The sequence below is a fragment of the Psittacula echo genome (assembly GCF_963264785.1).
Source record: "Psittacula echo genome assembly, chromosome: 1".
Taxonomy (NCBI): Eukaryota; Metazoa; Chordata; class Aves; order Psittaciformes; family Psittacidae; genus Psittacula; species Psittacula echo.
In genome coordinates, this window is record NC_137735.1 from 83,377,900 (window position 1) to 83,398,327 (window position 20,428).

The 20,428-nt window shown below is 39.3% G+C and overlaps 1 protein-coding gene across 2 annotated transcripts in view; it reads right to left on the reverse strand.

The window, feature by feature from the left end:
- TSPAN9 (tetraspanin 9) overlaps positions 1-20,428 on the reverse strand; it is a gene marked incomplete at its 5' end in the record, with an annotated part of 125,260 nt that overhangs the window by 91,953 nt on the left and 12,879 nt on the right. Inside the window, one exon of one of the 2 annotated variants that reach the window (XM_080621093.1) lies at positions 380-459. In XM_080621093.1, coding sequence (XP_080477219.1) covers positions 380-459 — 80 coding nt within the window. Of the gene's footprint in view, positions 1-379; positions 740-20,428 lie in introns of those variants that run through there. The other variant, XM_080621092.1, reaches the window with a different exon arrangement.

The window sequence follows — 20,428 nt, forward strand, 5'->3', positions numbered from 1 at the left end:
GCTTAATGCAACACAATGTATTACAACAGAATGCAAAAATCCTGCCACTGCAGGATCTTAATGCTACAGTAATTGTTCTCTTCCTTAAAGGGGAACAATTCTGCCCTTTCTTAGATAATCTATTTCAAAATACATTTTAGAAAAGCAAGTTTGAGGAATTAGTAGCCAAACTACAGTAATCAGGTAGTAATAAATACATAGAAAGCATGTACATTTTCCTAATAGACACAAGTTTAACACTGAAAATATTCAAAGCAGGTATGAGAGAAATGGAGTGGAGGGGGGGAGTTACAGTACTGCTTCAAAGATGCACTGTACACATAATGCAGCAGTACAGGACACACTAACAAATGAAGGGAACTGAAAAGGCAGTACTCACCCAAAATATTAAATTGAAAAGGAACATCATGTATTTCAAACAACACAGGCAGCCTCTTGCCATGTTGCACTTCTTAAATTCTAAAAGGAAAACAAAGGATAGATCCAGGTAAAAGACCACGTATTTGCTGCCTTTGGGTGCACTGTATTTGTCACTTTTTACGCCAGTCCCAATGCCGGTCCCAGTTCCGAGCCCAGTGCGGCTCTGTGTACGTGATCCAGTTGTACCATAGAAAGCTCCAGCAGTAAAACCTCGACCAAACTGCCTCCCTGAGGTAGAAGGTTTAGCAAAATCTGAGTCTTTGCTATCCAAAGATGGACTCCGGTGAATTGAAGAATCCTCACTACTTGACTTCTCCATGATCTCTCTTTTCACAGTTGTCAGATTTAATGTATAGCATCTCTCAGCATTAAATGCAGTGCCTTGCAAATGCCATAGTATAATAACAGCTCTCTGTGTTTTGCTTCTTTTTCTTCGTACATAAATCAGATAACCACTGCAGAATTTATTCACTGCATCGTTGCTGGCTTTATTTTTTATAACGATGTAGTCTTCACTCTGTCTATCTGTAGCATGGATTTATACATTAATATCCCATGCAAGAGCATACTCATGATTTATCTTGATGAATCAGTTATGCAGAACTTTGATTTTTATTCAAAAGAGCCATAAGCTCTTTCCACTCTTAATCTACAGCCCTCTAATCTATAGGCAGCAGATGGTCCTTGCATCCATTTCCAAAAATCTTCTGCAGTACACCTGGGAGACTCCTCCAGCTAGAGCACTTTCCTTGCTCTCAGCTTCCCTCTCTGTGTCTGACTCTCTCTCTCACATGCTGCCTTTTTCCCTTCCACCCATTTGCAGTATCTCATTCAGTAACCAGCTATCAGACAGCACTCTGTGTTTCAGTGCTGTTGCCGTGAAATCATCGGCAACTGCAACCACTGGGCATTTCCCACAGAAATCCCTGACCTAAGTATCGAGTAATAAATCCACCCTCCTGCTTGCCCCTCCCCTTTGCTTTCCATTGGGCCAGTTAGCAGCAGCCTTCTCCCGCAGGGCACGCCTCCATGACATAATATCTTTAATAGGATTAGAATTACTCTTGACTATACAAGTGCACAACAGAAAATCTCTTTAAATGTCAAGTACTGTTTATGAGCAAGGACTGTGAGGTACTGATACTCCTTTAATCCAATAAAACACTGGAAAAGTGTGTATTAGATAGGCAGGTGCTAACCTCTCCTTGGCTCATTAAATTAACAGTGACTTACATTTTTTTTCTGGCTTAAACAAATGCTATGGGACAAGTAACTGCAATAGATTAGCACCCAGGATACACTGAATAGGCACATGTCTCAGTTATACATGCACCTAATATGACACCATCAACTCTGATATAATTAACCACAACCAGAAAAGCAGAGCTGCTGTCTCTTATGGGGTCATCGCTCTATTCTTAACACTCTTGAAACAAAAGGATATCTGAAACTGCAGCTATTCACATTCTATGTAACTAATATGTCAGAGGTCATTCTCATGTATGGCAATAAGCCATTTTATATCACTGGTAGTCTGTGCATTAGAAACACTGACCCAAACATGACATTTCTTTTCCAGATAGTAGCACAACGTACTTGCTAGGACTCTGAAATGGAGAAGGCACAACTTTCCACATGTACCTGTGTGCACAAGTGCCTAGAGGGAAGGAAACAAAATACTTCAAGTCATGCCTGGTGCTTCCAAATTTGTCATTTTGTCATAAGCATAAAAGTTGCACACTGATGGTGCTAAGGGATACAGGAGATTTAAAATGCAGGTTATTCTTTTCTTTTTGTAGATTAAAAAAAAACATATTAGGAGACCACTATGAAAGAAATATGGCTATCAGGAAAAGCAAAACTTATGCACAATTTTCAACTGACCCTTTCACATGCACATTATAATGCACTGTTAATTATTTTATCAGGTATCTTTGAGAAAAGATAATATAAGATTTATTTAATCTTAGGTATCTATGTCCAAAAGCCCCTTAAAATTCTGTAATTTTTATGTAACATTAGAATCAAAACCTTAAGCAGTGCTGTACCTTTCTTGACAGGTTTTTTTTCCTGAGAAAAGATCCCTCCATCATAAAGTCCTTCCTGCCATGAAATACCCAATGCTTGTACATGTTGTATCTTTCTCTCTTCTCTTCTACTCTAGAATACTATATTAACAATAGGCAGGCCCAAGTCTGTACCAACAGTGTTTGCTCACTTCGCTTTTCAAAAGTAATTTCAGAACTGCCTGCATCAAATGTGTCCATCAGAAAGGCAACTGCAAGACGACCACTCAGCAGTGCGTATAATAGCAGTAGTAAAGGCTACACACAAAATACAAAAGTGAAAAAAGAGAAATTAGCAGTGAACAAAGTAGAGTGGGGCACTTCTGTACAAATCTATGGTGCACAAACTTCAATGTAAGCAGTCATCAAGAACCAACTTTCTCGGAAAGAAACCTGGAAGAGACTTGTAGGCCACAGCCAGGTACCTGCCTCGTACACTGGAGCATGCAGGGTATTCAAACACAACGCAAATGCCCACGTACAGTTTTACAAGTCTGAAAAAACTCTTCTGTTTGCAGTTCACTTACTGGCAGAGTAAAGTTGTGCCACTGCGACTGTACACTGTAGTTAGATACTTTCAGTGGTTTTTACTTAATCACACAAAATTGAGCTCTCTGACAAGTAATTATAAGAATGTTCTAGCATTTGAAAGCATTTTTTTCCTGTTGCACCAATGTGTTTGGTTTACTTTGATGTAGAATAACTACAGCAAACTAAAAAAAAAGAAAAAAGGTGTGCACTTGTGAAAACTAATGAAATACAAGTATCTGCCTTAATTTCCCTTATGAAGTTTCATGACAATAATAATTAATCTGCCCTTCTCAAGGATAAAAACCTGAAACAGAATCATAGCACAGTTAGGGTTGGAAAGGGCCTTAAGATCATCTAGCTCCAACCCCCTGCCATGGGCAGGGACACCTCACACTAAACCATGCCACCCAAGGCTCTGTTCAACCTGGCCTTGAACACTGCCACGGATGGAGCATTCACAACGCCCTTGGGCAACCCATTCCAGTGCCTCACCACCTTCACAGTAAAGGACTTCTTCCTTTTATCTAACCTAAACTTCCCCTGTTTAAGTTTAAACCCATTCCCACTTGTATATAGTATTTTGTAATAAACAAAAAAGTCTCCACAAATTCAGTCAGAGTTTGTAAACAGTGTAAACATTTCTATCGGTGATAAAAAAAAAAAAAAAGAAAAAAAAAATAGAAAAAAAAAAAAAAAAAGGCAACACAACTGTCCCCTGTCCTTCCAAGCTTTATTTTTCAAGTTTTCATTAGCAGACCTTATTGAGGTTTTTTCCAGCTTTCTGTTTTTGCCTTCACATACTACAAAAGATTAGTTTTCCTTGCCATTGCCTGTAATGTATCTTCATTAATAGTTCTCCATGACTGGTCTACATCATAGTTTATACTTCAGAACAAACAACCAGACACACAAGCTGGAGCCTGAAGCCAATAGTCAGCTTCAAAATACGAGCCTTAGCATTAAGAAGCAGGGCAAACACAATTCCAGATCAGCGTCCCCTCTCACTGTGTACAAAGGAAACATATGACTCTCTTACAGTTATGTTCTTGCCACCAGAGAGACTTTACAAGCTCTGCTAACCTTCCACCACTTGAATTTGTGGCCACAGAGCAACTTTTACAGATTAAATGTCACTTCCTCCCGCTGGAACTCTAACTCAGTATTTATATAGCTCAGTTAATAAATCACACAGAACTGCTAATTTGTTGAAAATAATAAGCAGTGAAAAAGCTGTATCCAGTTCATCCAGCTGTATTTTGACTGGCCATTGCACTTACCGCTGCTTCCCATCCAAGACTTCAGTGGTATGTGATGCTACAAGGCCATTCAAGAGCACCTTACAGTGGTCCCACTTGACAGTGTAACCTCAGCACAAGAACAAAAGCATTCTGCTTCACTACAGATCTCACCTGTTAAGTAATTAGGGTATGAAAAACAATCAGAAGCTCACTCTGTACTTCATTAATCTTTGATTACTGAATCACAGAATTTTGCATCTGAAAGATGCATCCACATCAAGAAAATAATTTCAATCCCACACACAAATGCCTGGGACAAGGTAATGAACAACAGTCCATCGCATCTGAAAGGCTCAGCCATGTATTAAGGGCAAGAATTTAGGCCACTTTCAGATACTAGGTATGAAAATGGATGTCACAATGAGTGTAGCAGAAAAATGGAAAGGAAGGGTATTTGTAATAAGGCCCAAACATACAGACTGGTTCTCCTACCAAAACTGATTCCCTTGGTTCCCTTCCGGGAACAGTACACCATAGTCCTCAAAATATAGAGCCAACAACTTAATTTTTTATTGGACATCACAAAATATTTAATATTTTTCTTAGCCCTTAGTTTTATCTCAGCAGAACTTCAGTGCCAATTATGCCCAGCTACAGTGCTCCTGATCCCCTCTGCTTGTTTCCCTGTTTAGCTGGTTTTGCACAACTGGCTTGTGAAACCATGCTGCAAAACAGAGCAAAACCTGACCAAGTTTATACACATATTTATAACCATGTATTTATACAGACATAATACAGATACAAAATGTATTTCAGTAGTATATAAAAATTATACTTATTTTCCCCTTGTAAATGTTCCAAATCATTTTACAAGACATTCCTTTTAAATGATCTTGCTGATCCAGTGAGAGGGAGAAGAACTACAGCATGCAAGAACAGGAAGAAACACTGAAGGCTGAGAAAAAATATCTTAGGCTTTTTTATGTTTCCCTATGATTCCTGAACATGAAATATGAAACTCTTAAGAGTTTTTAAAAAAGGAAAAAAAAATCCAATCACTACAATATATGAGCCATTTTACAACTTATTATATATTTTACCGTGCAATTTCTATTATGTAGGATAGTGCTACTGTTACCATTTTAAATATGGGGAACTTGAGGACCGAGACATTTGCTGAGGATGAATATGAAATTGCTGGCAGAGAAGCAAACCAAATCTGTGCCTCACATAGCCTCAGCTATATACTAGGTGAGGCCATTCTCAAATTAATTGCTTTCAGAAATCATGAGTTTTAGTAACCCTGCCACATGAGTTCAGAACAATACTGAGCCCTGCAGAGAGCCAAACAAATGCATACACTATCAAGTGTTCAAGGGACATGGTTCTTAAACTCATTCTTTTCTTTTGAATGATATTAACCAAGAACTCAATTATACAAACCTTCCTCAGGGTACACTAATCAGACAAAGAGCCCAGACTGCTAAGTATACACTCACTGACTATATCTTTCCAGTCACTGCTCCAAACCCTGGAAAGCCATGAGAAGGAGATATGGAACAAGAATTGCAAAGAATAGCTTGTAACTCTGGCATACAGTTGTATACAGATGAAAACTCAGATTTAAAAAAAAACCCACACAACTGATTTTGGGATAGCTTAAAGGGAAAAGAATGTCTAAAAAAAATCGAACTGAAATTAATATCACATAAGAGATGAAACCATGAAGTTCTCACTTTCATGCTCCTGGTTCTACAACAAAGAGCCTACACTCCAGCAAGTAAAAATACTTGGAGTTCCCAGGGCTCCCAAGGTTCCAGGCTTTGTAACCAAAAATCTGGGTGGTCTTAAGGTTCTAACCCACATGCTGGGGACTTCCAAACTCCCAGCTTGCATCTTGTAAATCCAAAGCATTCCGCCCATCACAGGATTGGACAGAAACAAGATAGGTTTCCTGAACAATTTTGTATCTCATTTTAATAGCCTCAATTCTTACTAGTTTATACTTACATGTACCAATAAGAACAGTTTATCCTTCCAATACAGGTCCTCACTGAATGGATTATCAAGAAAAAAAGATCCTGTTTTATATGAGACTTCCCAATGCCGAAGTCATTTAGTTCCTGGGATTTCTATTAAAAATCATTTGCAGTGCCTGTGTGGCTAAGACTTCTCATTTAGGATTACACACTACAGACAGAATGAGATTCTGTCTCAGAATTGTACAAAGGAATTAGTTATAAATTATATATCAGGGACCTTAACCCACTGTAATCAGATGCTGATGATTACATGATATGTTAATGCACAAGAGACATGGAAGATGAGTGTCAAAGTGCAGTATTGGGTCCTAAAGCTAAGAAATTGTGATTATATCACACCTTCATACCACTTGTCCTTCAGGGGCCTTAAGGCTGAGCAGAAAGAATGTCTCAGTTTCCAAAGCAAAAGAAAAACGTAACTTTATAAAAAAGAGAAATCCTATGATATTTTCAACCTTAAGAACTAAAATCCAGAATCTGAAAAGCCCTAGAAGTCAGACACTTTTTGTGCTTGGCATTGTATATATGGAGATCAAGTCAACCCACACAACAGACCACAGGTAGAAAACAAGACATCAATAGCTGGCTTAGAATAGAATAACTATATTGGACATTTTTTAAAAGTCCAAGAACTACCTTACCATTTCTCCCACTAGCAGGTGGGAGAAAATAGAAAATATGAGAGGCAAGAGAACAGAATGTGCCCAAACAGATGTTTCTATCAATACCTCACCTTTATGAAAGTGAAGTCATTCAGATTCATCAGACCTCTCTTCTTCATTCCTATTCTGTTTTTCCATTTCAGATCCAAAACATAGTCTCTGAAAAGTTCAACATTTCACAGCCTAACAGGAAAACCCTTGTAGTTTTAATTTGCACCTGTAGAAGGAAAGGGAGTTTTCTCACTACAGCAGCATGAGGTTAACATTGGTTACCTGTAAAATCATCAATAAGACCATCTTCAAGTCATAGACTCCTTGTAAAGTGGCCAACATAAGCCAAACTAATCCTTAGCAATCAATGATGAAAATAAATGTGCAGTACCGACTGCTGTCCCCTCCCAATACACGAAAAAAAGAATATTCAGAGAAGTGCTTTTTACTGCACGCACAGAGAAAACAAAAGATCAAGGGAGTAGAAAGCTGTCAACCATGGTCAGGAAGGCAGCAACATCATATCCCTGATAGCCCCCATGGGATGAAATATCACAAATCAGATATCCAAAAGCACACTTTAATAATTAAAAACTAAAAAAAGAGAGCAGGAGTAAGGAAGTGCAAAGGGCTCTTATTTACCACCTATATTTTGCAGAGGTAAGGTGCATACCACTTATATTTTGCAGATGTAAGGTGCATACCACCTATATTTTGCAGAGGTAAGGTGCATGATCTGAGTGTTTCTCTTCCACTTGTACTTTAAATGACAATTCAGATTTTTATGTCTTCCATATTGACTACAAATTAAAGAAAGCTAGCAAACAGCAGGTTTTTGCCTATCATGCAAGATGGCATCCCTTCTTCTTAGATGGTGTAGAAAGACTTCATTAATGCAAGAGCTCTTCTAACCATATCCAGTGTGTACCAGTCAGTCCCTTGAATGAAATCAGATGGATATTCTGTGACCTCTGTTCTAAAGAGGCTGTTTTTCATCAGCAATCTGCTGCTCTGAATTAACTGACAGCTGGTATCTATGTATTAGCAGAACTATTAAACTTTAAAAATAAAAACCCAACCAAACAAAAAAAAAAAAAACCAAAAAAACCCCAAAAAACCCCATACAACTCCAAAAAACCCCAAAAATGCTAATAAATTTTTAAAAAACCCTTTAAAATGGCTCCATGAAAAGAAAGAACCAAGAGAATGATGTGAGCATCCATTTTTAAAAGGCAGCATACATCTCTGAAACCTGCTCAGTTATGTCATGAAAGAACACTTCTAGGCACATTCCTTTCACAATTGAGGGAATTCCTTCATTGCTAAAACATTCATTTTTTGGCACTTGAGCATAAACAGGTGTGACTCCATGAATGAGGACATTTAAAACCACTATGTCAGGGCTGGCAGAAACCCAGAAGCCTACAATGGACAGCAAACTTACACCATTATTTTTGGCTCCCTTCTTCATTAACTCACCACCAGCCCAGCCTCCAATTTAAGACATCACTGAAAGAGGCAGCCTGATTGTCTTACTGGAGAGCCAACACCTCAGAAAAGTGAGAGTTATCAAAGGGCTCTTTACCAGGAGCATTTCCAAGCAAAACTTACTTAATCCCAGATTCCACCTCCGGGTGAAAAATAAACAGCTTTCATAAGGAGATTCAAACTGCCAAATGGATTAAGTACCTGCCCAGAGTCAGTAGCATTACAGCTGAACAATGTCAGCAGAGTAGGTTGAGTTCAAACCACAGCACAAGCTTTTCTTCCACTTGGGGCCCCAGCGTGACCCATGTCTGGAAACAAGGGTGGGATCTAGGCTCTACAGCCTCTTCAGTCCCCAGCCTACTCCTGACCCTCCTAAGGTCTACCAACTGTGGCAACAAGCTACATTGCCTAACAATTTCCCACACATACAGGCTTTTGTCTTTCAAGGGAGACATTCCCGAGTTCATGAGAAACAGTTTTTGAATGATTCAAGAGAACTCAAATGTATCTGAAGTGCCATTAACAGCACTTCTCAAGTTCTGATCATACTACTGCCTAACAGCCACATTTTATCCTGCTGGTTTGGGCTGAACTCTTTCTACGGCTTCTAACAAACTTCAACATCTAGCCAAAGAAAAGTCTACAGGCTCCTTCCTGTCTTGAAACTCTTTGGATTTCTAAAAACAATGCTATCTGAGCATCTACTCTTGCAATAAAGCTTATCTATCCTCACTTCTTGCATGCTGTGTAGTAACAATGTGGGACATGATTAACCTCAACATTTAAAATATGATGTGCCTGTAACGTAACTGTCATGCAATTAATGCTTTTTGCTTTGCCAACAACAACATAATAAGATACAAATCCCAAGAGGAGGCAGATATGTTAGCCACCTTGCTCATCTCACAGGAATGAGGCTAAATGGTTCTCATCTATTCTTCCTGAGATACAAGGACGTGTGTAAAAATGAAACCAAGGTAAATCTCTTACTATAATCCAGCAGGTTTATGTAATGGTGCTGCTATTCATGAGCTTTGTGTTCGTTGTCAGCTCCTATTACAAGTGTGTGAGAGATTTAAAATTACAAAGGAAGAAAGGAAAGGAAAAAGAATCAGAGTACAGTTTGACATGACCCTGTCTGTCAAGCCACAAAAACCCATGCAGCAATTCAAATACCTCATTTACAGTGGGAGCTACTTAACTTTCTACAGTATATTAATAAGTTTTCGTAAAGGCAGAAGCATAACAGCAAAACATAGTTTTATGACCTTATCTGCATTAAGGAGGACTCATTTACACTTGGTAAGAATCTTGCGTGCTAGCAGCAATACCAGGCATTCAGAGCCTAATACGGGGTGTAAAGAATGGATGCAAGCATGTTTGACTCTTTCCCAAAAGCCAAGCCCACATGCACTTGAGTTTTGAAAAAGTTTATGCATACCATCAGTGTCTCTTGGAGATGAGAAAACCAAGACACTCTTGATCAGCAGCCAGAAACTAAGAACCTGGCAAAAAATTCTTCATAGTGGTATCTGACAGAGAGACAAAAAAGTGTTTTTTGGAGGGGAAAACTACTTGTGTCATTCAATCTGCTCTGATCTACTTAAGCATGTAATAAGTATGCGGTAGATACAGTTTGTAGTATCAATTGGCCTTTAGAAGCAGCACTTTGTTAATTCATCACAGGCAGATATTTTCCATTTACAAATTAATTGGGATGCTGCTTTTGTTTCAGAAGCAACCAACATGATGCTTCGTGCTATCCTCTGCAGATTGGTTCAGAAGAATCTATCAAATACATGGCCATAAATGCTTAGTAAATGATGTATAAATGGATGGGTTTTTAAACAACATGAATCAAAGTAAAGGCTTCCAAAATGCAATACCAAGTAAGGGTAGATAGTGCTAGCTTTGGTCCAAATATGTCTTGTAGGAGTCAAATCTGATGCCCGTAGCAATTATACGCATATGATCTTCCTCTGTTCTCTCCTAAATGTCCTAAAATCTGGACTAATTTCAAACCTAACCTAATTTTACTGAAACAGCCTTCCAGACTTCTTCATTCCAGAAGAACAAGTTAATAGTAAATCTGCAATAACACAACCTATGTGGTAAAGTTGTGTTTGCTTTTGTTGTTGTTTTAACCCTCTAATCTCAGATCTATACAGGTTTGGGCACTCTGCTTTCTGAATTTTATCTAGCCTATAGGTTCTCCTTCTATGAGCATGTTTTTCCAATATGCTCATTTCTTATGTCACACTAGTCCCTCTTCCACCAAGCATCTGGCCAGAAGAATCATAGAATCATAGAATAGTTAGGGTTGGAAAGGACCTTAAGATCATCTAGTTCCAACCCCCCTGCCATGGGCAGGGACACCCCACACTAAACCATGTCACCCAAGGCCTCATCCAACCTGGCCTTGAACACCGCCAAGGATGGAGCAACATAAAATTCTATCAGGCCACCCAGACACTTTTCAGAAGAGTTTTATAAACTCATCATCCTGTACCATATCTGTAACCCAACTTTTCTCCCCCACCTCCTTCTGTGCCATTGATTTTATTACAGGACACTTCTGTATAGTACTTCTAAACACTAATAGTGTTTCTATTCCAATAGCATGGAAAGTGTTATATTAAATGGTTATAGTAATGGGGTTACTACCTTCTACTGCAAGCTGAAGCAAGATAATTTGGCAGATACAATAATGAAAAGATTGTATGTTTGTCTCTTTTGAAGAAACGCTATACTCAGATACACAGCTTTAAAGATTCTTACAAGCAAGTCCTGATGCATAAACTACACTCTAAAATCCTATGTTTCTTGCATTCCAAGGATTGCTAAATTAAGTCACCTCAGTTCCCTGTGTTTTCTTCTTTTAAGTCAACTTGAATGCCTTCTGCTGTTTACACTGAAAACAAAGTTTCAGAAATTTTAACTATTGTGAGCAATTTGTCCTGAGACTGAAAATAAAGAAGAAAACTCTCCTCACTCCCTAACAGCTGTACCACTGGAACTCTGCAGGTTTGAAGGAAACAAAAAGCAATAAATGATTCATCAACAGACTCAGAAGTTATGGATCTCTAAACATACAAAGCAAGCAGAGCTGATGAACTGGAAGGTGCAGTTTCTCTTTGTACAAAGAGTATTTTTCCAAACAGAATGATGCTTTGCCCCTGCCCTGTAATTTGATGCCAGGTTTATGTATTATGCTGCAAAAAAAGACTAAGAAAGTGTCTTGATAATTTCAAAGATTATTCCAGTTTAGTGCCTCCCAAAGACTGCCTATTGCTGTTCTGTAGCACTTTTAGGTCCATTTATATAGGTGTCTCAGTTTTGTCCCTACCTAATAGATCTGCTATGTTTATACAGTCTCTCTCATATACTGATGATCTCTGAGTCTAAAAGACTACATCATTACAAGCTGTAGGTGGGAAGGGGGGAGTAATGAATTCTTTCCTATGAATGCTGGAGAGAGTCCAGCGCAGGGCAACTAAGATGATTAAGGGAGTGGAGCATCTCCCTTATGAGGAAAGGCTGAGGGAGCTGGGTCTCTATAGTTTGGAGAAGAGGAGACTGTGGGGGGACCTTATTAGTGTATATAAATATATAAAGGGGGAGTGTCATGAGGATGGAGCCAGGCTCTTCTCAATGGCAAACAATGATAGGACAAGGGGTAATGGGTATAAACTGGAACACAAGAGGTTCCACTTAAACTTGAGAAGAAACTTCTTCTCAGTGAGGGTGACAGAACACTGGAACAGGCTGCCCAGGGAGGTTGTGGAGTCTCCTTCTCTGGAGACATTCAAAACCCGCCTGGACACATTCCTATGTAACCTCATCTAGGTGTTCCTGCTCCGGCAAGGGGATTGGACTAGATGATCTTTTGAGGTCCCTTCCAATCTCTAACATACTGTGATACTGTGATACTGTAATTGTTCCCTAACAAATTGTTCCCAGGCACCAGAGCCTTCAAAATGTCTATCACAGAACTATCTTCATACATTTTAAACATCCTTCATATTTAAGGTCCAGTTATTTTTATTTTAATATAAAGAACAAATACTGAAGAGCCAAAGAATCCAGAACAGATTTCTAAACAGTGTCCTACATTCTCAAGTAGTTAAAAAAAACCCAGACTACTTAAGGCCTGACATGGTACACTACTAGGTTACTGCTGCAAAGTTCTGTCAACCAGATTCCCTCTCAGATGTCATAGGCTGGTCACCAGTAGTTCTTATGCACAATCTGTAAACCTCATTTTTAAAGCAACCAGGGACCTTTCGAAATGAAAAGTCAAAGCACATTATTGATGCACAATTCTCAATACTAGGAAATCTTAAACCACTGACTTCTATTATAGAAGAGAAAAGATACATGCTTAGGGACAGAATTCCAAATGAAGATACCCTCAAGAGATGGCACATGCTATTTTGAAATAAAACTGTCAGCTCATAAAATGTTAATATTAGGGATTTAGGAAGACACTGTGGTCAGGACAGATGCCCTGCCTAACAGCTAAATGACTCTCATTTTCCAGAAAGCTAATTAATGTCTTCCAATAACTAAAAGGCAGTTACAGATGATGGTGGCACTTTGTTCACAAGGATGCGTGTTGACACAAAAAGCAATAGAAATAAGTTCCTCAAGGGAAAATTTGTTCTGAATATAAGGGGGAAAAAAAAAAAGCCTTTGGTAGAAGAAGAATTAAACACTGGAATAGATTGCTTACAGAGATGGTAGAAACTCCCTCACTACAGCTTTCCTACAATACTGTTTCCTTTTTATAGCCCCAGTGAGGAAGAGAGTCCACGAAACTTGGCACAAAACCAATCATTAGAGAACAGGGGAGAGAAAATAAAGGGAAGAAGAAGAAAGAAATATCGTTTTGCTCCCTCAAACCATAGTTGAAGGCATCTCAGATGCTACTGTAATAAGAGTGAATAAAACATTTTGGACAGGAGTCTGACTTTAGCAGCTCTTGTTCCCTTAAGTGCTAAAAGAGCATATGAACAATGTTTATTTGTCTGATTAATAAAACTTTTCATTAAAATACTGAATAAATTACTACTTTCAATGGAAAATGGCAATTTACCAAGCAAAACGGTGCTACAACTGGCCACATCCCCAAACGATTGCTTTATTGTTAGAGCCCTTAACTGTTACAGTCTTGTCCTTGGGCTGAGCCCACCCAGATGTTTCATTCTATAACAGACATACATGGTGTTTATTTTCCTTCGGATTTTAAAGGATTATTATTCACATTATCTCTAACTTCCTTGTCACAAGCTCTTCAAATGGCAAGCATAAGCTTGTCTCTGGAGACATTCAAAACCCGCCTAGACACTCCTGTGTAACCTCATCTAGGGGTTCCTGCTCCGGCAGGGGGATTGGACTAGATGATCTTTTCAGGTCCTTTCCAATCTCTAACATACTGTGATACTGTGATACTGTGAAAACACTTCCTCTGCAGTGTTCTGTTGTATCTTTTACTATTATATTATAAAAAAGATAAAATATGAAGAAAACAAACATGGGTTTGTTCCTTGGGTGCTAATAATGCTGAAGAGCTGTTTGGAGGGAACTCCTGAAAGAATTGAAATCTTTTTAACCTCCAAACTTCCAGTATTCACGTGACTATGAAACACAATTAATTTTGATTATCAAGTTAAAGAATCCTATGCACATACCTTTACAGTGCTGTACATGTCTTTCATTCTTACAAAATCAAACAAATTTTCAAACCCTGACATAATTCATCTTTTCAAGGCTAATATGGGTAGCCATGCAGGTTGACAACAGCTTCTTCTCACAGCAAGTAAGCATATTCTATGTTAAACTAGCATTGGCTCACAGGAAAAACAACTCGCTACAGTCCAAAATAAAAACCCATGGCATAGTTCTTACAGAATTAAAAAAAAGTAAAAAACGAGCAACTCTTCTGTTGCTAATAGGATCGGGTCTCCCTGAGATGTTTAGCAGTCTCATTTCAGCATGTCAGTACATGTAAGTGAACACTCAAAGCTGTTACAAGAGTCAGAGAAGGGGGTGAACACGGAAAAGTTAGCGGAGCTTCCTTTTCAAGCTCTAAAAGAAATACAGTCAGTGATAACCCTAAGTCATTCAGTGATCAATTCTAGTTTATCCTGGTGGCCTCTCTGCCTCCGCACTTCCTGAACAAAGAACAACCAAACAAAAAAAATCTAATTCTTTGCTATAAAGGAATTTGCAACATGGCAACAGCAACGGCTTCTTACCACTCTCTCCCCAGATCACTCTGGATTTCTATAGAAATAAGATTTATGCAACCAGACTATCAACTTCAGTGAAATCTGAGGGAAGGGAAGGGAGCACGCACGGTGCCATGAGTCCTGGAAACTCAACACATAGCAACATGTATTTGGGGTATCAATAGCAGCAAGATGGAACAGTCTGCAAAACTGACCCGGAGCCTGTGTGAAGAACAGGTAGGCACATTACACTGGGCTTGCAGTCTGCGTGCTGTGTTCTTATCCTGCATGGCCCTGTGAAAGGGATGTAAGGGAGATCTTGGAGTCTGGGTGGATGGAACATGGAAAAGGCATGAGAAATCTTTAATGAGGTCAACCATAAAAGTCCAAAAGAAAATCAGAACTGAATTATTCTGCTTTGGCAGAATTTTAAATGATAAAGGAATTGGAGCTGGATGGTCATATCTTCACCCCTGCAGCAAGAAGAGTAACCTCAAGTACATACCACCAACAGTAACAGAAAGTGAATATTCACAAGTCAGGTCATGGTAGTTTGCCAGCTGCACTCATGAACCTTAGGTATGTGCAAAAGGCCCTGGCTGTCTTTTCCAGTGCAGAGCGTTCTACAAGGAAATTTATGGACTCCCATCATAAAGGGGCCATGACTTGACTGAGCAGCAGAATATTCATGTATCAATGACCATCATTTTTATTTTATGCCTATCAGGATTAAGTAAATATGATTTTCTTTTTTGCACACAACTGAACTTGATTCTTAAGATCAGGCACAGGTGTCCCTGGAATCATAATAGCAAGCAGGATAAATTACATGCCTTATCTGAGAGCCAGGCCTCTGAAGCTGAGACAGCTAAAGACATTAGAGGGAGTTTGACTGACGTTGTCAGCTGAACAGCAGTCAACACAAATGCAATAATCAAAGCAGCATGGCTAAGAGGAAATGCCGTAGAAGCTCACTTTAAAGGCTTCCCTCATGCAGTCATTGAAAAAAGGATCCCAAAATGCTCAAAAATTTTCATCATTCCACACACAGCTTTTGCAGCTCTCAGGCAATGCTCAACAACATTCACAGTAGGTTCCGGGGGGTTTTTTGGGTTGGTTTTTTTTTTTTTTGGTTGGTTTTGTTTGGTGGTGAGGGTTTTTTTACTACAACTGTTACATTCTACAAATGCACAAAACCAGGCAAGAAAACAAAGCAATACGCTACACCTTAACAGCACTGAGTCATCCAGTACATAAGAAAAATACTAAGATAAAACTGAAGACAGAAAGTACAAGGGATAGTGCAAGCTATTTTATATATAAAGCTAAAGTCATACTATGATCCAGTTGTATATGCGTATTTCTATAATTCAACCTTGTTTGTGACAGAGTGTGCATGTGAAAAAACAGACCATCTTCACTCATTTCTCTGTCTTCCGTGTTCCCTGCAATATATCCAGTACTGAGAAATCTCTTTCCTGATCTAGTGTAAACAGCAGCAATAGAAAGTGTTTAAAAGCTCAACCAAGGCAGAGCTTTATCTTTAGGCTTTAAGCATACATATCAGAAGGTCTTCCTCCTTTTTTGCATGTATTTACCTTTTCCTGGCTTAGTAAAATCTCAGCCTTCTGAACTGACTAAACTCCTACAGCTGGCTTGCTCCTGTCTGCCCTTCCCTTTCATCCCTTTTGTGCTCCTTTCCCTCAGGCATAACAACAGTGTTTGCATCCTACATCTTTGCTTTTTTTTCTCTTGTATGTATTTGCATTTCCACGAAATTCTAGGTCTGAATTCCTATTTATTTTCTCTTACCTGGCCTGTTTGTGGAAGATTTTCTCTCTGTTGCTCTGCTTAGCATCTCTTTCCACCTTTAAGACTTACACATCAGCTTTTCCTCACTGCATGCTGATGATCCTGTCTGCAACTTACCTGTCTTCAGTTTCTCTAACACTAGGGTAAAAATAGGAGACTTTGGTCAAATGTCTCCTCCTCCATGTGTTAGCCACTTCAATAAGCTGCTTTTCACTTTGCTTAGTTGTTGCTTGATTGCCAAGGTTAGTGCTTTTCTGGTACCTGGCACAGTCCAATGACTCCAGTGGCAACAGAAAATAATAACTAAAGTGGAAGAGGAAGGGACCAACAAAAATCACCTAGTCCAGCTGCCTGACCACTTCAGGGCTGACCAAAAGTTAAAGCAAATTATTAAGGGCATTGTCCAAATGCTTCTTAAACACTGACAGGCCTGGGACACCAGCCGCCACTCTAGAAAGCTTGTTCCAGTGTTTGACCACCTTCTCAGTAAAGAAATGTTTCCCAATGTCAAGTCTGAACCTCCCCTGACACAGATTTGAACCATGCCCATGCATCCTGTCACTGGATAGCATGGAGATGAGACCAGCACCACTTCCCTTCCTCAGGAAGCTCTAAAGGGCATTGAGGTTGGCTCTCAACCTCCTTTTCCTCATGCCAGATAAACCCAGAGTCCCTAGTTGCTACACACAGGACATGCCTTCCAGCCATTCCATCAGTTTGAGGGCCCTTCTCTGGACATATTTAAAGCCCTTCACATGCTTCTTAAGTCGTGGGGCCCAGAACTGCATACAATACTCTTAAGTGAAGCTGTACCAATGCTAAATATAGTGGAATGATCACCTTCTTTTGACTGGCTGGTTATGCTGTGTTTGATGCACTACAGGATGTGGTTTGCCCTCGTCTGCCAGGGCACACTGCTGCCTCATATTGATCGAGCCTGCTGTTGACCCAGCAACTCACAGGTCCCTCTGCAGGACTGCTTGCCAGCAAAAAGTTACTTTTCCCAGGGATTTGTTCCTTATGAGATGTCTTTAAGAACTATTTACTCTTCAGTGAAACACTGCATTATCAACATGCTTGCTACAATATCTCACACCCTGCACGCTGCAGACCAAGGCAAATCAAATATGCTAATTTTCAATTCCACCCAGCCTTTTTTTTTGAGGGGAGGAGCCTTGCACTTGTAGCGTCTTGGAAAAGAAACAGAGAGGGAAAGTATCCTCCTGTGTATTTAAGAACAACATGAAGACTCAGCACAGGGAGGTGAACATAGATTGTGGGTGGAGGTTGAAAATTTCTCAAGGTACTTAGAGGAGACTAGGGAAAACTAAGAATTCTAACTGAAGTTACCATTCTGTAATAGCTTTCAAGCCAGGGGGACCTGCACACCAAGTCTGTGGAGAACAAGGTCTTTGTACTGCTCTGTATACAGACGTTTACTCAACATCATTCTTTCATCACTAACACCGCAGTCTCTTTCTAGGTTGCAGGATTTTGACTACTTAAAGCCATTGCAAATCCAAACTCCTGAGTTGCCCCGCCCTTCCCAGGTACTGGCATTCAAATCTGATCAGTAAGACATTCCAAGAAGCTGAGCTGACCACAAACTACCGCTATGAATAAAGCACCATCAGTATGGCCAGGGCAGCTCCTCAAGGTACTCGCAGTCAGAGGAAAGCATGCTTAAAGGAAAAGGAGGGCAGGGCTGGACCACAGCAATCCCGATTTAAGGTCAGCTTCAAAAGCAGTGTATTCAAAAGATACATACACAGCCTATATATATCTCTCCATTCTTGAAGATGTACCCTGAGGATATTCTTGTACAGCCAGACGTGCTTATTATCCCATTTCATGGATAGCAAAGAGATGCCAAGGCAACTGCCAAAGCTCACACCCGAAACCTCTGGCAGGAGCAGGATGCTGAATCTAGGCTTGTCATGATTCAAGCCTCCAACAACTGGGCCCTGTCACTTGAAGCTATCTCTGCAGCAAAGAGCTGGAATCATTAAGACACAAAGGAAGTGCTGTTCTAAAGATGGGAAGCAAATATCCGTACGAGAAAAGTTCATTTCCCAAAGTCAGCCGCAGTCATTTTTAACCACTGGCAAAAACCACAGTTGACAGAATCACAGGCAAAAATTAATTTGGAACTGGTGCCTACAGAACAGTCCTTGCCTAATATTATAGGATCCTGAAATACAGAGTAACTATTTTTTTCTTTTTTTATTAACCCCGTAAGTCCCTTTTTTCTGATGAGGAAGAAAACAACAGTTTAACAGCCAACTGATGATCACCAGAATACATTCTGAGATTTGGAGGGTTTGCTGCTTTGTTCTTGAGAAGACAACTTCTGGCAAAACCAAAAGCAGCACATGATGAATGATTTCCTATTAAGGTCACAGCGAAGAATGAAGAGACTACAAATGCGTGTATATCAAGTCATTCTATGCCTCATAAGGTATCTGGTTTGAGGTTTTTTATATGTCTATATCTAATAAGAAAAAGACAGGTTCTCTCCTTTAGCTTAAATAAAAATAATAGTACAGTGAAGGTATCTCAATACCAACAGACCCTCTGAACTTCCACCTCTTAGAAACCTAGCAAGCTTTTACATTCTCATTGTCACCTTTGTCAGCTTCTGATGATTCCCATGCTGCTCTATCTATAGTAGTGGAGACAGTGCTTTACCAGAGGCTTTAGATGGTATAAGGAAGCAGGTTATGCAGAAAGCATCTATTTCCAGCACAGGAATGCAGCCTGTAACTATCCCATGACAGGAACCTCTGCTCAAATAGAAAGTGTAAGACCAAGCGTATCAAACGCCAGAAGCACTGCATCCTTAGATACCAGTGGGAAACCGGGAAGGCGAGAAGGGGGGGGTGGGAGTGGGGGAAATGAATAAGCACTTAAGTCTTAAAGAGGAAAGGAAACAGTAAGGCAGATCCTTATGTTTTGTAACAGAGGCTGGAAAGGACCTCACAGCCTTAGACTGAAAGACTTCTTATATAAAATAGCAGAAAAAAAGTCATAGAGAAAAAAATTAGAAAGAAGAGGAAGAAGAAGGAAGAAGAAGGAAAAAAAAAAAAGAGAAAAAAACAGGAAAAGGAAGAAAAAAAAGAAGAAAGAAGAAAAAAGGAAATATTAGAAAGAATTAAAAAGTAAAAAGAGGATAAAAAAGGAAAAATATGAAAAAAAGGATAAAAAAGAAATAAGACAAAAAATACAAAGACAAGAAAAATTAAAAATAAACATGAAAAAGGAAAAAAGAAGAAATAAATTCTCTTTCTCCACACATTGTTCCTCATGTGGGTGCTAGAACACAGGTCCTGGTGAACACCACCATGAAAAATGCTAACTATTTAAGGAAATAATTAACAATTATAGGTTGTTCCTCTTATGGAAGGAGCAAGTAATCATGAAATTACTCTGAGGCTGCAGAAGCGTTCAACAGGTTGGTCTTAGATACTAAAGGAAAATAGGGAGGAACACATAACATTATTAGGAAGTTATATGAATCAACCTCATGAGCAAAGAAGGGACATTCAAAACAACATCACTTTACACTTTATCCTCACGCACAGCGACATTTCAGGCAAAATGTTCCCTAAAACAAAACAACAACAAAAAAAAGGTACTTACAATCATATTATACAGTCAAGGAGAAAACATCACAAGTGAAGAAAAGCCAACCATTTCATAGATACCAGAATCAATCCCAACAGCAGGCTATATTTGCAGTGATGAAAATATCAACAAATTTATTCATAACTATATTTATAAAATGTGATTTGTCTTTACAGGGGCTAAATACCAGGGACATGTTCATGTACCTTCATGTCTGCTTTCCACTTTAAGATGGTGGTTTGTCAAATACTGTACAGAAGGAGTTCTAAAGCTCACCAGAATCGTGTGCAAAACCCAGGTTCTTATACTGAAAGCCCTCAGAAA